We start from the raw sequence: 16816 nt of genomic DNA, 5'->3' as shown, positions 1-16816 counted from the left end.
GATTCCGTAGGAGCCCACTATGCTGTTCTTATAAGCTCCCTCCTATACCCTGAGACAGCAGCCCCTCAGGTGGGACCCCCAGCCCCCAGCGCTCTAGCATCGTTCCCCCTGTCAAACGATCTTGCCTGTCTTCTTTCCCCTAATCGTCACAACTCCAGTTCCACCCAGCTGGAATCCACTCAGCTCAATGCCCCGTCCCCCTCCTGTGTTCCTGGATGACCCCTTGTTATTATTCCAAGATTCCTCCGGACCTCTACCCCCGCAAAGAGAAGCCCATCTCTTCCCTGATCCATTCCCAGAACACTCATTAGAGTCAGACATTTTTCGTGATCTCTTTCTCTCCAAGGTCACAAGATTTTCCCTACAACTTTCAGGCCAGTGGCTGTGAGACCTTGGTGAAGAGGGAATGGAGCTCTGGAACCCAAAAATACGCGTTCTGCTCCGCACACAGATTAGTCGATTAGTCTTAAGAGGCCAGAATCCTCTCTTGCTCTCTCTTTAGCTGAGAGACCCAAGACCCACGGCAGAGGGAATGAGACCACTATGTGCCTTAGTCCTACTAATCCTGTTGTCCCACTATAGCCTGATTCTCAGGCCCCAGAGGAGGGTCTCCTGGCGTAGGGGAACCAGCTACAGAAAGGTGTAGGGCCATTCTAAAAAGGCTTTGGAAAAGCGGAAACCGACAGGCTGCAGGGCAGAATTAAGGGGAAGGGAGGTGAAGGACAACCTAGGAAAAAGAAGCAGGTTCTGTGAGACGAAGGCCCGAGAGCCAGGGGCTTAGGCCAAAGGCTGAGCGGGAACTGAGACTGAGATGGGCTAGGATTTACAACTGCCCCGGTGCCCTGAGGGGCAGAGGATAGTGCCCTCCCGCGTCCAGGCAGGGCTCACCCTCCCAGAGTGCAGAGTCAGGAACCGACAGCAGCCTTGCACCTGGGCCAATCACAACCTTTTCTCAGAAAGAGGCGGGGTCAAGGGGGTTGACTCTTCCCTTGTCCCCGCCCCTCTAGGTGAAGTAACCAGTCGCAATCCTCCTAGAGCAAGCGAGCGCAGTCGGGAATAACCAATTACGCCGCGAAACTTTTCGTGCCCGTTTGACCCTGCCCCGCCAGCTGCGACAAAGATGACGCGCAAGCTCCTGGGTTCTGTAGTTTTCAAGGGACCCGAAGCCCCCCCCCCCCCACAATCTCGAGTTCGCCCTTACCGCCCCGCCCCTAGACGCTTCCATTCTGCTAGTACGCATGCCCAGAGCCCCAGCCCTGAGGCTAGGAGACGCGGAAGGAAGGAGGCGGGGCGATATTAAAAACAAAACACAAAAAACAAAAAACCACCCTCAGCTCGGGAAGCGACAGTGGATGAGTCCGCTCCTCCCAGAAGGCGGTGCTGCCTGCCTGGGCGAACCACGCGGAGGGTTGTGGGGCGGATAGCTCCCCTCCTGATGGAGACTCTTAGAGTCGGGTGGGCGGGGGACTCCATATCCCAGCATGCTCCGCGGCAGGCCCGACCGGCCGCGACTCGGGGCTTGGCCCCGGCCCTAGCTCGTCGGCGGTGTATTGGGGCGCGTGGAGGCTGCAGTCACGGTGGCGCCCGCGGGGACGGAGGAGGGAATGAGTGAAGAGGAGCAGGGCTCCGGCACTACCACGGGCTGCGGGCTGCCCAGGTGAGCCGCCTAGTACCAATCTCTGCAGGGCGCATAACTTGGCACGGTGCGGAGGGAGTAGCGTCGCGGCCCCAGCATGCACCTGGCCTGAGGGTTGTTCCCGGCAAGCACTGGGGTAGTGGGCCGTGGTTCCCGGCATGCACCCCGGCAGTGGCCACTGCCTCCAGCTTTAGCTAGTTCGGGGTTGGCCCGGTTCCCAGACTGCACTGGGGCGCTGGGCTTTATGCCCCCGACATTCAGTGCATTTGGTGGGTACTGGGGTCCTGGTCTGCACTGTGTCAGGGGACATGCACTTCCAAACTGCACTGGGGTACAGGATCCCTCGCCTTAACTAAGACAAGGAACAGTGCTTTCCCCGCTTGCCCTGGGGCAGTGGACCCTGCTTTCCCAGCCTGCACCTCTACTCCACACTGAACCCAGCCGGTGGCTGCCTAAGGTCCCCTGGACCCTATGTCCCCCATAGTGTGCTGGGTCTGATATGGCAGTGCTTGGCCAGGTGGGTGCAGAGAGGGGAGGTGTGATGAGGGTCTGTGCCCCTCCCCCCAGTATAGAGCAAATGCTGGCAGCCAACCCGGGCAAGACCCCGATCAGCCTTCTGCAGGAGTATGGGACCAGAATAGGGAAGACGCCCGTGTACGACCTTCTCAAAGCCGAGGGCCAAGCCCACCAGCCTAATTTCACCTTCCGGGTCACCGTTGGCGACACCAGCTGCACTGGTGAGGAAGGCTTGGGCAGCCTGGCTGGGGTGTGCATTCACAGGGCCCCATTGGCTTTATTGCTTGGAGTCTATTCACAGTCCTTTTCTCCAAGACCAGTGAGGGAAGGAGAGATTTCAGGGGAAAAATCACTGACTGGATTAGGAGAACAGGTCTGTGAGGAGGTGGGTAGGACTCGGGAGAGTTAGAGGAGCAAGCCGCGCTGCCACAGTGATCCGGCAGATCGTTGTCATCCTGGAGGAAGAAGTAAGAGGAGATAAATCGAAATCTCAGTGCAGCATTTGGGGGAGTGAGTGCCCGCTGTGCTGGACTCTGTTCCAGGTGCTTAATCAGCTTAATCAAATTCACACCTTAAACCGTGGTCAAATCCAGTGATGTAGGTGGTAGTATCCTCATGTTGAATGTGAGGAAACCGAGGCTCAGAGAGATTCAATGACTGGGACAAGGTCACATGCCTAGTAGGTGGCAGAGCCAGGTTTTGACTCTAGAGCCTGCACTCCTTCTATTTTTCCAGCCAGCTCTATTTATTGAGAGAAAAGAAAGTGCTTCCCAGAGGAAAGTAAGGCAGAGAAAGAACCTCCAGACAAAGTGTCTGACCTCAGGAGGAGTTCTGCCTGGCATGGCTTGATTTGGGGAACTCGTGGAAAGATAAGGGCCCTTCATTCCAGCAGTTAGTGTTAACACTTCCAGTCTTGGGCAGGGGGAGGTTGGTGAGAGGGGGCTTGGTTGACTCCTTCTGGCTGTGAGGAGAGAGGCTGTGGGATGCTGGTTTCTCTTCTGTCCTTCCAGTGACCTCCAGTATTGCCCACACCCCCTCTCTCAGGTCAGGGCCCCAGCAAGAAGGCAGCCAAGCACAAGGCAGCCGAGGTGGCCCTCAAACACCTCAAAGGGGGGAGCATGCTGGAGCCGGCCCTGGAGGACAGCAGGTGAGGGAGGAACAGCCAAGGCATCCTAGAGGCTCTGTCAGGAACCCAGGCCCCTGCACCAGCCCCTCTGCCCCATAGGCTTTGCCTCGTGACACTGAACCACGCTGACTTGGCCTCTTCCTGAGAGCTTCCTCTGGAACCGGAGCAGGATGCTTCCAGGGCTCCTGCTGCTGTGAAGGATTCTGGGGGACAATGGCTAGCCCCAGTGAGGGGTTATGGCTGTGGTTTGGGGCCCAGGTTGGGGCCTGGGGAGGGGGAGGGGTGGAGGCTGAGGCTGGAGGGAGCTGCTCCCCAACATACTTCCCCTCTCCAGCAAGATGTCATTCCCTCTTCCACACTCAGGTTGGTGTTTGTTGCTCCCATGGTTCTTGGGTAGGAAGAGACTCTCCTCCCACTTTTCTTAGTCTTTTTGATCAAGTGTTTGGCAGCAAAAGATCTCAGGGGGAACTGGTGGTTGAGCTTCCCTGAGTTTTTGTCTCTAGTGGGAAGAGATTTTCTTAGGGGATGGGCAGGTCAGGAGGACCTGGGTCCCACACCCTTTATTCCCCACCCCCACCCCACGTGGGTGTGAATCAAAGGCCCCCTTCCCCTCGGGAAGTTCTTTTTCTCCCCTAGACTCTTCACTGCCTGAGGACGTGCCGGTTTTTACAGCTGCAGCGGCTGCTACTCCTGTTCCATCTGCTGTCCCAACCAGGTATCTTGTGTTTCCTGACTGCCTGAGGGGGGCGGGAAGGGGTCCTGGCTCCTGGCCCCCTAGCCCTTGGACCCAGGCTGGTCAGGTATGAGGAAGTCTGAGTGTAAACAGAGGATGGAATAGTTGGGGACCAGAGTTTGAAGAATTTGCACCAGCTGGTAAGCTCTTGGGATGGGAGGTAATTTACAATTTTTCAGTAGCCACATGGTTGATGTTAAAGGTCTTGCAGGCCCCATTTTCTTCCGAGTTGGCCACGTGATGGCCCTGTGTTTGAGTCCCATCAGGTGCTTCTGGGGACTGGCTATATACCCCTCTCCACTGTCCTGGCGAGGTGATGGTCAAGTGTTCCAGAAAATCGAAATGGGCCTGGGACCTGGAGGAGACTTTGCTAGGGTGGGGGCGGGCAAGAGAGCGGGCTTGACGTTTGGAGAGACAGCTGCCTGCCTGGCGGGGAGTAGGGAGATGGCAGTGGGGGAAACCAGAGCAGGGCTTAGGACTCATGGGCAGCCGCGGAAGGAACCAGCCCCCTCAGCTTTGGCCCTGGGCCCTTTTTCCTTCAGGAGCCCCCCCATGGAGGTGCAGCCCCCTGTCTCCCCTCAGCAGTCTGAGTGCAACCCCGTTGGTGCTTTGCAGGTGTGTCCCCATCCTCATTTCCCATGCATGCCTGTCTTCCCTTGTACCAGGGGCCATGGGGGAAGCTGATGTGGGGCGGTTACCTTGTTCTGAGGGTTTCTCCCACCCCTCCTTTATTCCTTCTTTAGCCCCGAGTGTGAGGCTTTCAGGGTGGGAGGGGGAGAGGATGTGAGGACTCCTTTCTCACTGTCTTGTGCACCCTTGTTTCTCCCTTCCAAGGAGCTGGTGGTGCAGAAAGGCTGGCGGTTGCCTGAGTACACAGTGACCCAGGAGTCTGGGCCAGCCCACCGCAAAGAGTTTACCATGACCTGCCGGGTGGAGCGTTTCATTGAGATTGGTAACTGGGCGGAGGGGAGTTCCTGTAGCTACTGTCCATCCCCCAGCACCCCAGCCACAGCCACAGGCAGCTCCCAGCCTCTCTCTGCTTTCCTGGCGGAGACCCCAAGCTTGGCTCCTTCCTCCTAGCTTTTTCCTTGCACCCTATCCTGCCCTCCTCTTTTGGCCGGCTAGGTTCTCGGATGCATGGCAGGTCCCGAGCTCCCCTTTTCAATTGACATCCCCTGAGGGGACCCTCAGCCCAAGTTGGAGCTGGGTGGAAGCACTGGGTCTATTGGGAACCATAATTCAGCAACCCTCTCCCCCATGCAGGCAGCGGCACTTCCAAAAAGCTGGCAAAGCGTAATGCAGCGGCCAAAATGCTGCTTCGAGTGCACACGGTGCCTCTGGATGCCCGGGAGGGGAATGAGGCAGAGCCTGATGACGATCACTTTTCCATTGTGAGTGGCTTGTGGGCCAGGCCCCGTGCCCCATCCTCCATGCCAGGGCAGGGCACTGGGGACTCAGGTCTGTGACTTGGAAGTGAGCCTCTCTGGGTCCCAGGGCTGTTTCTGCCCTTTTTCCTACCAGACCCAGGGTTTCTTGGGCCCCCTCTCAGCCTCAGCTGTAGGCCTGCACGGTGAGTGCGTTGGGGGAGGGAGCTGGCCCAGGGCAGGGGCCCTGTAGGCTTCTGTTACTGGAATGAGGAAGGCTGCCTGGCCATCCGGTCCACGGTCTGATAGTTAGAGGTGGCCACACAGGGATTGACTGGGGGAGGCAATGGGAGGAAGCGTTCTTTGGGCTTTTCTCTCCTTGGACATAGGATGTCTGTTAAATGCCTGGGTCTCAGAGTCCCTGGCTGCATCCTTCTTCCCGTCCCCATCTTGTCAGGGTGTGGGCTCCCGTCTAGATGGACTTCGGAACCGGGGCCCAGGCTGCACCTGGGATTCTCTGCGAAATTCGGTGGGAGAGAAGATCCTGTCCCTCCGCAGCTGCTCCGCGGGCTCCTTGGGCGCTCTGGGCCCTGCTTGCTGCAGTGTCCTCAGTGAGCTCTCTGAGGAGCAGGCCTTCCATGTCAGCTACCTGGATATTGGTATGGCTATTGGGGGGCCGGGGGATGGTGGGACTGGACCAGAGCAAGTATGCATGGGAGTAAGGGTTCGGGAGGGCATGGCGATGACATGGACACCCCCTTCCCGGTGCTGCCTTCCTGCCTAGCACTGCCTCCCTCTTCTCTCTTGGTCTGCAGAGGAGTTGAGCCTCAGTGGGCTCTGCCAGTGCCTGGTGGAGCTGTCCACACAGCCGGCCACCGTGTGTCACGGGTCTGCATCTACCAGGGAGGCAGCCCGAGGCGAGGCTGCGCGCCGTGCCCTGCAGTACCTCAAGATCATGGCGGGCAGCAAATAAAGCCCCGGCTGGACTCGTGGACATTCGTCCTTTGCTCCCTGCTCTTCCTGCCCCCAGCCCATGCATCTGCCCAGCTCTGGTACCCCCTGGAGGTGCCACCTCTACCTCTGACACAGACTGCCTGCCTGCAGGCTGAGGAGGGCACAGGGCCAGGAACCAGGGGCCTCAGCTGGCCCAGGTTCTGTCCTCACGTAACTGGTGATGATGAAGGGGAATGAAATCGGGGGCTCTCCAATAAGAGCCTCAAATAAACGTGCTGCTTTTTGGATTCTTAAACCCTGCTCTGTTTCCCTGAGTAGTCGGTGGCAGAGGTTAGCACCAGGTCACTTCCCCTGCTGTGCCTCCCTACTTTGCTCCCCACAGGTCCCCATGTTTGCCTTTCTGGTGGCGGGAGGTTGGGTGCACTGACCTCTGGGAACTCCATCGCCTGTTCCTGGAGAGCTTGGTTTGGCAGAGATGGAGGGGGCTGTGGTTCTTGGGACTCCCTCCCGGCCCTTTCAAGTCTCAGACAGACAGACACGCACACTGATTCAGAAGCCAGACAGCTTTATTGGGGGGACACATGGCACTTTTGGGTGTGGGCCTTGCATGCAAACATCAAAGGATGGCATGTCACTTCTTCCCAAAGCTCTGAGGGGCAGCCAGGCTCCGGAATGGGGAGCTCAGCCCTTTGTTGCTCCAGGAGCCCCAGGTGTTTCTGCCAAACCTTAGGAGAGATCCATCCTCAGCTGTAGGCCCTTCCAGTGCCCCCCCTTCCCCGCTGCCCTCCCGCTCCTCTCACTCTGGCCCTTGCCTTGCCCGTGTCCCTCTTAGACTCACCTCTGGGGCTGAAACAGGAAGGCTGGACTCCGGCTGGGTCTCTGTATGGCCTGGAGCAGGGAGCGCAAGAGTGCCCCGGGGGTCTGGGCATCCTGCGGTGGGCAGGCTCCACTGTCTTCCTCCTGTGGTACAGGGGCATCCGGGAAGGAAGATGGGCAAAGGCCTTGGGCATTTAGGTCACGAGGGGAAGGGAGTGGCTTCCGGGGGCAAGTTGTAGGAGGCTAAGGAGTCATTTTCTCAGATGTGAGGACCCAGTGACCTTGGCAGCCAGAGAGAGTATTTGAACCTGGAGTACAATTCTCAAGCTGAGGTACAGGAAAATGGTGACAAGGGGGTGGGCATGCTAACTTACCGTGACGCTCTGGTCTCCTTCATCCCGGCCCCCTGCTCCTTCAGCGCGGCCCCAGTCTGTTACTAGCAGCAGCAGCAGCGCTGCTGCCCGTCTGGAGTCCATGCTGCCATCTGCCTGCCTTTGGCCACACCTGCCTCTTATACCTGCTGTCCCCCTGCTCCTCACCCCTGACAGCAGCCTGAGGGGGAATCTAGAGCAGGCGGTGGAAATGCACGGCTCCATTAAGAGCCATCTGGGACCACCCCCCACCCTTTCCTCTGGCCCCCGTGGGACTTCCTGCTCTCAGCCTCCGGCCCCAGCCCCTAAGCCTGGAGTTACAGGCTTTATTAGATGCATAAATCCTGTCTCCAGAGCTCAAGAAGCATCATTAATTGCAGATGCTTTGTCAGAGCCAGGCCCTGGGGGACCTTCAAGAACTCCCAATCCCTCAACAGGTTGGAGAGCTCCAACTGATCACCTCCTCTTTCCTAACTTGTAGAATAAAAGCATAAAGTCCTGTCAGGCTAGGCATTATGTCCTGGGAAGGAAGGAGGGAAGAGCCAGGGTCAGAGTCAGCCAGGATGACCCAGTCTGGTGACTGGAGAGGCTGCAGGAAGGGCCACGCAGCCCATTCACGCCCATGTGTACGTGCCTGTTGGAGGGTCAAAAATGGAATCAATACTCTGAGATTTGCCTGTGGATAGAAAAGTGAGATACAGGAGACTAAAAGGTTTCAGAGCCCCCAGAAAGTGGAGATTGCTTCAGATGTTTGTAGACAGACCCCCATCGTCACTCGCACTGTTTAGGACCTGCCTCACTTCAGCCTAGGGAGCAGTGCTTTGCAGCTGAAGCACTGCTGCCACCCTGTGGTCACAGCTCTGCATTGTCAGGCCCGGCCATTTCCTTTTTCTGGAACAGTTTGTTAAAGGGTAGGGTGGCTGGAGGTCCTAAGGCCCTGACCCCACAGAGTCCCAGAAAGGCAGGGGCAGGATACTGGGGTGTCCACCTCCCTCCGGTCACGCCAGCCTCTGCCTGGCTCTGACCTACTGGGGCAGGTGCCTAGAATGCCACCTTAGGAAAAATCAGTCACTGCCTCTCAGGAAGCGTTCCTTCAAAGTCATCTGGTACAGTTTCCCTTCTGATCCTAGAGTCCCTTCCTCAGCAGCCCCAGTGTGGTTCTTGACGCTGGAGAGGTGCCATGACATAAAGGGCCTGTGACTCAGACTTGGGCAAGATGCTTAGCTCTCTGTAAGAAGAAGTTTCTTCACCTAAAACATGGCAGCGTTAAAAGGAACCACTTCCTAAGGTGAGCATCATTTGAGATACTGTCTGTAACCCATTCAGCACAGGACCTGGCATAGAGCAGGCTTCCTCACAACGTTCGCTGTGATTATCCTGGGTCCTGGGGAACTTGCCATCTCCTCAGACAGTCCAGACAGAATCATCCTTGCAAGGATCTGGCTTTCATCTCCCTGTGGCCTCCACCAGGGGTCCTGGTTTCCCTCACTCTCAGAGAACACCTCTCATCTCTCACGTTACAAGCCTTTCCCATGTTTGAGGACAGATTTCATTCTTCCTTCCTTCTTTCTTTCGTCTTTCTTTGTTCAAGGGGAAGCGTTCCCCCTTCTTTAAAGCAAGGCATCTAGAAACCAACTTTTATACTTAGGATAGGTAGATTAGATCAGGTTTTGATACTTCTATCAATTCAGCCTAAGCTAGGGTGAACCTTTTTGTAAGCTTTGTCTCACCGCTGGTCCCAAGCACAGAACCTGACATTCATCATCATTACATCTTGTAGTTTCACCACTTCTTAAATGGGAGCATCAAGTCCATGAGGAGATGGTTCTTCTGTGGGAAATGGATCCTGCGCCATATCGAGGTCCTTGTCCATTCTTATCTGACCAAGTTCAGAGGAGCAAGGTGTGAGGGTAGGTGGGGTGCTGCAGAGTGGTTCCAGGGTCAGAGCCATTTTAATCCAGCTCTTGCACTTCGCTGTGTGCCTTGGGCAAGTGTCTCAAGCTAAACCTCGGGTCATCATCAGTATCATGAGGTAACTGCTCCTGTTATCAAGAGGTTCTGTGAACAGTAAATAACTTGATGAATGCAAAGCATCTAGCACTCCACCTAGCACATAACAGGCACACAATAAATGTTTACCCTCTGATCGCCAGTTACGAGTGGATCTGAGCTGAGGCTGCATTCAGAAAGGGGCTGGTCTAGCTGCTTCCTGTGTCCTGGATGTAGGTGATGGGTCTCTCCTTTGGCCAGAAGTTGGAATGGGTTAATTCTTTTAACTTGGGAAACAACTGTCCTCCCTTCAGTCTCATCCCCACCTCCAAAACCTCTCAATCTTGGTTTTGGTGTTTGGCTTTCAGCAACTTCCTTTACTGTTCTCTGGACTCTCATGTGCTCCTGACCACAATGAAGACCACCACTGCCTTTCCCGCTCCCCAGAGGAGACTGGAGCTCCCTGTTTGTGTCAATTATACCAAACACCAGCCACAAACAGCATGTAAATCTCCTCTCTCCTATTGGAAACCCCTCAGAGGTACCCGGCTATCTCCTGGTCAAGTTCTTTAGCCTGGTAACCCTCCTCACTTGTGGTATCAAGGAATACACAGATGCAAGAAATTAGAAGTGACTGCCCCACACCTCCCCATAGTTCCTGAGCACTACCTGTTTGTTTTCCTTGTAAACTATCTTGCCTGTTTATAAATAAACTCCGCCTCTCATTTCCAGACTCCCCTCCTCCCCACACACATAGAACTCATAGAATCATAGAGCACTTCTCCTTCTGTCTGCGTCTAAGTGCACTCCCCAGGCATGCTGGAAACTTCTTGAGGGTAGGGCTTATTATTTTTTAATTGCGGGCGTGGGGGACATAACACTGAAAGGTTAAGAGGCCACTTGCCTTCCACCGCCCTCCGAGCCCCATCCATGCAAAGCACACAAGTTCTCTAGTGAGGGCTCCCATGATGTCAAGGGCCCTTGTCCCTAAGGGCAGTGCACAGATCTGAGCCTTCTGTTGTGTTACATAATTTATACAAACCACCCACCTCCCCTAGGCTGTGTCTTCCCCTGCATAAAAAGGAGCGATAAGAATGCCAGCTGTTTCTGTCCTAAGAAATGGAAGAGTGAAGATCGCAGACATGAAAGCCCAATGAATTCCCAGAAAGAATGGACAATGGGACTTGCAGATCAGGGTACTGAAACATCAGACGGAACAGTGCTTCTCTTGATAGTTTAATGTTATATTTGCAGCATAAATAAGGCACAATATATGTCAGGGCAAGGGAGAGGGGAGAAGGCATGGCTGGGGGATAACTGCTATGTGGCAAGGGGGAAGGAGGAGGGACGGTCAGGGAGAATAGAGCGAAGTCTCTGCCTCAGCCCCGTCCCAGGAGACTGTGAGAGCCTGCTCACAGGGATCATGCTGAAGTGCGTGGAGGGAAAGGGAGAAGACAGTTTCATAACAAAACAGCCTGTAGCACTGCATCCTCCCACCTGTCAAAGTCCACCACTGGGGACTGGGGAAACCCAGACCCAGAGTCAAGTTCCTTGATGACATGGAGAGGTGTTGCTACATGTCAAGATATACAGATGAACAGAGATATAACCATAGGTACACACAGCTTTTCAACAGATACCATGTCAGGAGGCTGTAGCCTCCACTGTTGGGGCTGAAGGCTCATCTCCCTGCCTGAAAGGTGTGTGTTGGGGGCGGGGTGAGTGGGAGAACAGGACAGCCGGTCCTTCCTGTAACAAAGAACATGGAGTGACCAGTCTGCAAGGGAATATGGGACAACTCCTGTCCAGACCCACGCAGGACAGGTTTTAGGAGTAAGCAGAGGAAGACAAACCTAGATTTTGAGATGAGTGACGTTGTTGTTGTTTTAATGGGAGTGGAGGGAGGGACTGGAGGAAATGGAAAAACATGCTAGTGCTAAGGTAGAAGATGGTACTTAAAATATCCTTGATACCCTGTAAGAATTTCCCAGCTTGCCCCTAAGGCAATGGTTCTCAAACTTTAGTGTGTGTTAGAATCACTTTGAGTGCTTGTTAGAGCCCATCCCCAGAGTTTCTGATTCAGTATGTCTGGGATGGGGCCTGAATGTGCATTTCTAACAAGTTCCCAGATGATGGTCCTGCTGGTCCTGGACTACATTCTGAGAACCACTGCCCTAAGGGAAAGTCAATGAAACTAGTGCTCAAAGCCATTTCTTACAGCTAAATCCTCACTCACCAGTAGTTAATGCTGATGAGATAGCTCTGTGCTACCAGCCCCCATTAAAAAGAGAAACCCTAGCAGCTACAATACAAACCTGCACCTACAAAGGATGTAAGCTGCCTTAAGCTGCCCTACTCTCCCCAGCCTTTTCTCATTCCAGGGAAGAACTTTACCCCAAAGAGACACGAATGAACTGGTATGGAGGGTGGGAATGTTGGCTAGCAACCACCTACACTCATCCCTGCTGGGTCACCACCCTGGGATGGTGAGGATTTATGTCTGTGTGCACCTGCATGTGTGCAAACAGAAACAGAAATCAGTCTGTACTATGAAGGGAATGATTAGGGTTGCGGGAGGCTGAAGGAGGATGGGGGGCCTCTAATCTGCCTTAGGATCCTCACCTGTCCTGCTCTTCCCTCCGCCCCAGTCAAACAAAAGTCTAAAGAAAGCAGAAAGAGCATATCAACAAAGGCATATGTGATACAGCTAGGAGGACTGGATTCTAAACAGACTGGTTATGACATTAAAAAAAAAAAAAAAGTACATTTCCTTCCTGTGTATACAATGTACAATATTAATGAAAAATAATGATTTGGGGATGGGAAGGAAAGAAGAGGGAACTTTGTGGGGAAGAGCTGTCTTAGGGCTAGCACCTTTAAAGGAGCCTCTCAGTGTGAGCAAACGGGGGGGGGGGGGACTTAGGAACCAGAGGAGGAATATTTTGGTGTCTACTTGGTGGTTCAGGCTGTAGATGGGGCGTGGTTACGGTTAAGCACCCTGTCTACCAGGATGGGTGGTGCTGGAGGGCAGTAAGTCGGCAAAGGAACTGGAACAACGCAACAGGCACAGGGAAGGCAGCAAAATGAGGTTCAGTTAGGCCATCTCTTCTTTTACTGCCACCCAGAGTGTATACAGTCTAGGACTTAGGGCCAAGGAGAGGAGCAGAGGCCGAAGGAAGCCAGATTTGGGTGTACGACCAACAGGGAAAGATGAAGTAAAGGAGGTTGTACTCTTTCTAGTCCTTCCTAATAGCGTGGGAGGCTTTCTCAGACTTTTCAACTCTAAGCAAGCTTTCTTTTAAGACAATGGGGCATTAAGTCTGTGGACCAGAAGACCTGGTTCTGGCCCCTTTCTCTATGGCCTTGGGTCTCTAGCTGCTGTGTCCTTGGAGTGAAGTGGGAGGCCTGAGTCCTGTGTTCACTTAGAAGAGTCCTAAGGCATCCACATTCCCAGTCCCTTTTAGAAAGTGTCTTCCCTTAGGCCCCTAGAAAGGCCATGTTCCTTAAAAAGAGCTAAGTGACACCCTCCATGATGTTTGTTCTGGTTCAAAGGACTCTGGAGGGCAAGGAGCAGGGGAGAGTGGCCACACAGCTGGCTGCAATAACAGGGTAAATGTCATTCCCCTTGACTATAGGAGAGACTTAAGGGCAAGCAATCGCTCTGCCTTCTTAGTGAGACCAAGGACCAACTAAAGAGCTGTCTGGGGTTGGGGAGGTCCTGTCGTGTTCCTTCCTCATTTCACTGCTGCTTTACTACTAACGTTCTGCCAGTGCCTCTCAGTTAGGTCCCCAATACTAACTTCCCACTGATGAAACTGAAATAAGGACTCAAGAGAATTAGACATGGGGATTAAGAAACTAAATAAGACCCTCTACATAAATTAGCCATCCTACACAGGGACAGACTGGCAGGACTCAAACTTCCTCCAAGACCAAGCAGTGAGGCAGGGCATGTGTGCAGCGACGAACTGATTCTTAACTTGAAAAACACATGACCGAAGGGGGAAGAAAAACAGTCAAGGGTCTTATGAAGGCTCCTTAGGAGCCATAAACGCAGTCAAGCTTTAGGGCAAGGCTACAAGTGGGAAATAAAGATAACAAAAAATGAAACACAACTAAGGCAGGAGAAAATCCCAGGGAGCAGCCATCTAAAGGAAAAGTCCTGAGCACAAGTTATGGCTGTGAAGTTTTAAAGGCAAGTGGAGTCCCTGGAGGTGGTAACCTGCATCCTGACCATCTGCCGTGCCATTTGCTAGTCTGAGTCACCTCAGGGGCTGTTCCTGTTGGGTCCTGGGTGGGGGAGGATGAGAAAACCATGTTTTCTCTCCTTTCTCTTCACCAGGTGTGGCTTCTTCAACACCAGCTCTGAAAAGCAGGAGGGGAAATTAAAAACAAATGCAGTAGAACATGTCCTCTGACTGGCTCACCAATTTATCAGTCTGAGGAGATGGGAATCTTGTAGCTTAGAACATTTCCTCATTCCTCTATGATAGCCAATTTTGGAAGATAAAATAAGGAAGTTACTTTGTATGCATGTATAAGATGGAGGTAGGAGAGAGAGAGAAAAGGACATTATTGGCTTGGGCAGATGGCAGAAAGTGGCTCTGGGACAATTGGAAGGGCTTCATACTGAAGGGCTATTAAAGCTGACCTATCTATCCACAGGCCTCTGGCTTTGGACTGCTTCCTATGGCCTTGGTAGAAATTGCATAGTTCAGAGCCAAAGGAAGATGAGGAGTCTGAATGGGGAAGAAAGAGGGACAAGAGGGATGAATTTCCCCCCTGCAACACAACTTTTCAAAGTAAGAATGGCTGAGAGCAACAGTCACCAATTTCCCAGGCAGGTCAGACTCTTCAACAAGCAGGGCTCTTCTGCTGACATCAGTGCTCCACCTCCCCTTCCCGTGCCTCCCCCCATCCTAACTTATACTCAAGAAAACCCACTCAGGACCTCGGCTATGATGCCTCAGGGTCCTGGGGCGTAGACTATGGAGAAGCATTGCATCCAGGGGGCAGAGAGAAGAAAAGAGTTAAAGGAACGCTACAGAACCAGAGAGACCTAGTGGCTAGGCTCGGAGCCTAGTGAAAGAGAGCGAAGGTAGATCCAGTGAGGACCAGTTGTGAATATCAGACCCTCACTCAGAAAAGAAGAAAGATGTGTGAGACTGAGAGATGGCGGGCGAGGGGAGGTGAGGGAGCACAAGGGTCCCCTACATGACAGCTTCCAGAGGGCTGCATCAGAACTAATTATAGAAGAGAAACAGAGGCAGGAATGCAGGCAGGGGGACGAAGAGGGAGAGGCAGGAGTGGAAAGATGACCAAAAGCAATATGTATGCTTTGGCCAGTAAACTCTTGTAAAACATAAAAGAATCCATCTAGTAACTTGATGGAACAAGCTTTAAACTACATTGTTCCTGCCTGTCCTGATGATTAGAACTGAAGGAGGATGGAGTCGGGGATGGGAAGGGAACCAGCCAGTCAGATCCTGGGCTCTTTCCCTTTTCACTACCAAACAGTATCTAATAAGGCCACAAGATGAGGTTGCCAAGGCTTAGTGGGAGGTGGAAACGACCCCACCACTAGACTGGGAAAACTCAAGACATAAAATGAGGTACCCAAATAGCTCTGGAAATAAATGAGAAAGGACTAGACCGTTTGAGGTTTCATTTCTCTGTTTTTGTTTTGGTGGCAAGTAGGGAGAAGGACTAAAGTTTATGGAAGAGCTGGGAAATACTGCTACTTCATACATCAAAAGTAACCTTACATTCTCCATAAGTGAATGTTTTAACTAGAATTTACCGAGGGGAAAAAGGGATAAATAAGCAGCTACTGGGAGACAAAGTCCTGAGTCCATGGGGTGGCTAGAGATGGGTGAGCCATTGATATGCCATCAACTCTAGCCTCCCTCTACCTAGCAGGAAGTGGCATGCTGCTAAGAATCAAGAAGGTAATAGCCATGGCTTGGTGGAAAGACAGGGAACTGAGAAACCGAAACCTAGAAGTACAAGGGTTAGTGTTAAAAGAGACAGGTACACGTGCATGGGCAGGGATGATTGTTCGGACCATCGGGAAAGGCCTTTGGCTGTGGGTACATCAGAAACTTCCCCCTTGGGGTATGATCTATGTGGCTCTGGGGCTGGGAGGCTCCTAGTACAGGTGTCAACGTAAATGACCATGTGAGAAAAGCCCCACATCTGACCATTACTCACAACACACAATTTCCTCCCCATATTGCCATGTCCAAGGCAGATGGGAGAGGATAAGATGACATCTCTCTTGGCTCTCGGGCGGGCGAGCTCTGGCTGGGGACCTCTCCACCAGGGGAGGCATCATCTGCCCGCAGACTGAGACTGTGGGGTCATGATCACATGCGACTGTATGGGCATGCTCAGTTCTGTCCTTTGGCTGGCCATCTGAGTGAGGACTGAGGTGGCCACAGCTTCAGCTGCAGAGCGAACGCTGAGGCCATTGCTCGGGGCTGTTGCTGAGCTGTGCTGAATCACAGGGGCTGGAGAACCCGTTGGCTCTGAGCTTTCCTTGGGGCTTTCTGCCAGGAAGGAGGGCAAAAAGCAGAGAGCAAGTGGTTAGAAAACAGAATGGGGAAACAGGCAGAACTACCTTTTGCCATAATTCTAAAGGAGCCCAAAGGAAAATGAAGCCCATGTTTTTAGGGGGGAAAACTTCCCAGAATCTTGGCTTCTAAGCCATAAATGGGCTCGGAAACTGGAAGCTGTGAGAAGAGAAGCAAGCTAGGCCAAAATTAACCTATCTATCCCAATAAAGCAAACCCCCAACATGTTAATTACACTGCCTGGCTTCTAGGTCTCTGCACAGTTCATTACCCCTATTGGAACACACTTCCTCTTATTCATGTCTTTAAAGGTGATTTAAAATAGATCTCTTTTTAGCTATCCTCTCTTATTAATGCTCACAACATTGCAATCATTCTATTATTTTTAATATTCCTTTAGCATGTAGTTGCACCACAGGTAAACCTGATAAATATCAAGCTACAATCAAATGATGTTATGCATGACCAGTCCTTGGCCAAGGTTCAATTAACACAACTAACTACAAAGAGGTCTGTCAGACCCTCCTGACTATTAACTAGCTAGGCATTAACGATTTAACACATTTACTTTGAGTTATGCCACTCCACCTAAAGTGACAATAACTTTTATTACGAAACACAAATGTCTGAGCTGCATACAAAGGTAACTAACTCCATGTTGCTTAACAGTCAAGGAGTTTCATTGAACATCAGATAGCCTCTCTGGCTATTTAAACAGAGATGTGTAGAATAAGGGCAA

General features: G+C 52.8%; 3 protein-coding genes across 7 annotated transcripts in view; 1 reads left to right on the top strand and 2 right to left on the bottom strand.

Moving 5' to 3' along the window:
- Window positions 1-1341: 1341 nt before the first annotated feature.
- On the top strand, window positions 1342-6624 carry TARBP2 (TARBP2 subunit of RISC loading complex). 2 transcript variants are annotated; one of them, XM_061204434.1, is made up of 9 exons: window positions 1342-1657; window positions 2204-2373; window positions 3197-3299; window positions 3898-3993; window positions 4554-4626; window positions 4846-4963; window positions 5275-5402; window positions 5833-6034; window positions 6191-6624. In XM_061204434.1, the coding sequence occupies exons 1-9, from the start codon at window positions 1605-1607 to the stop codon at window positions 6346-6348; spliced, it is 1101 nt and encodes a 366-aa protein (XP_061060417.1). In that variant the 5' UTR covers window positions 1342-1604; the 3' UTR covers window positions 6349-6624. The 2 variants fall into 2 exon arrangements, with proteins under 2 accessions (XP_061060417.1, XP_061060419.1); XM_061204436.1 differs by having other exon boundaries at window positions 1619-1657; window positions 2209-2373.
- Window positions 6625-6906: 282 nt separating this feature from the next.
- On the bottom strand, window positions 6907-7400 carry NPFF (neuropeptide FF-amide peptide precursor). The gene is given in 2 exon segments (XM_061206475.1): window positions 6907-7054; window positions 7168-7400. Coding segments are annotated over 2 exon segments (327 nt in total). The 3' UTR covers window positions 6907-6960.
- Window positions 7401-9596: 2196 nt separating this feature from the next.
- LOC133101545 (cyclic AMP-dependent transcription factor ATF-7) overlaps window positions 9597-16816 on the bottom strand; it is a 91179-nt gene continuing 83959 nt past the window's right edge. For 3 of the 4 annotated variants that reach the window (XM_061206455.1, XM_061206457.1, XM_061206456.1), the window contains one exon: window positions 9597-16053. In XM_061206455.1, the coding sequence (XP_061062438.1) occupies window positions 15836-16053 (218 nt within the window). In that variant the 3' untranslated portion in view covers window positions 9597-15835. The remainder of the gene's footprint in view (window positions 16054-16816) is intronic. The other variant, XM_061206454.1, reaches the window with a different exon arrangement.

This window comes from Eubalaena glacialis, chromosome 11, assembly GCF_028564815.1.
Source record: "Eubalaena glacialis isolate mEubGla1 chromosome 11, mEubGla1.1.hap2.+ XY, whole genome shotgun sequence".
Taxonomy (NCBI): Eukaryota; Metazoa; Chordata; class Mammalia; order Artiodactyla; family Balaenidae; genus Eubalaena; species Eubalaena glacialis.
This window is presented reverse-complemented; position numbering and strand designations above follow the sequence as displayed.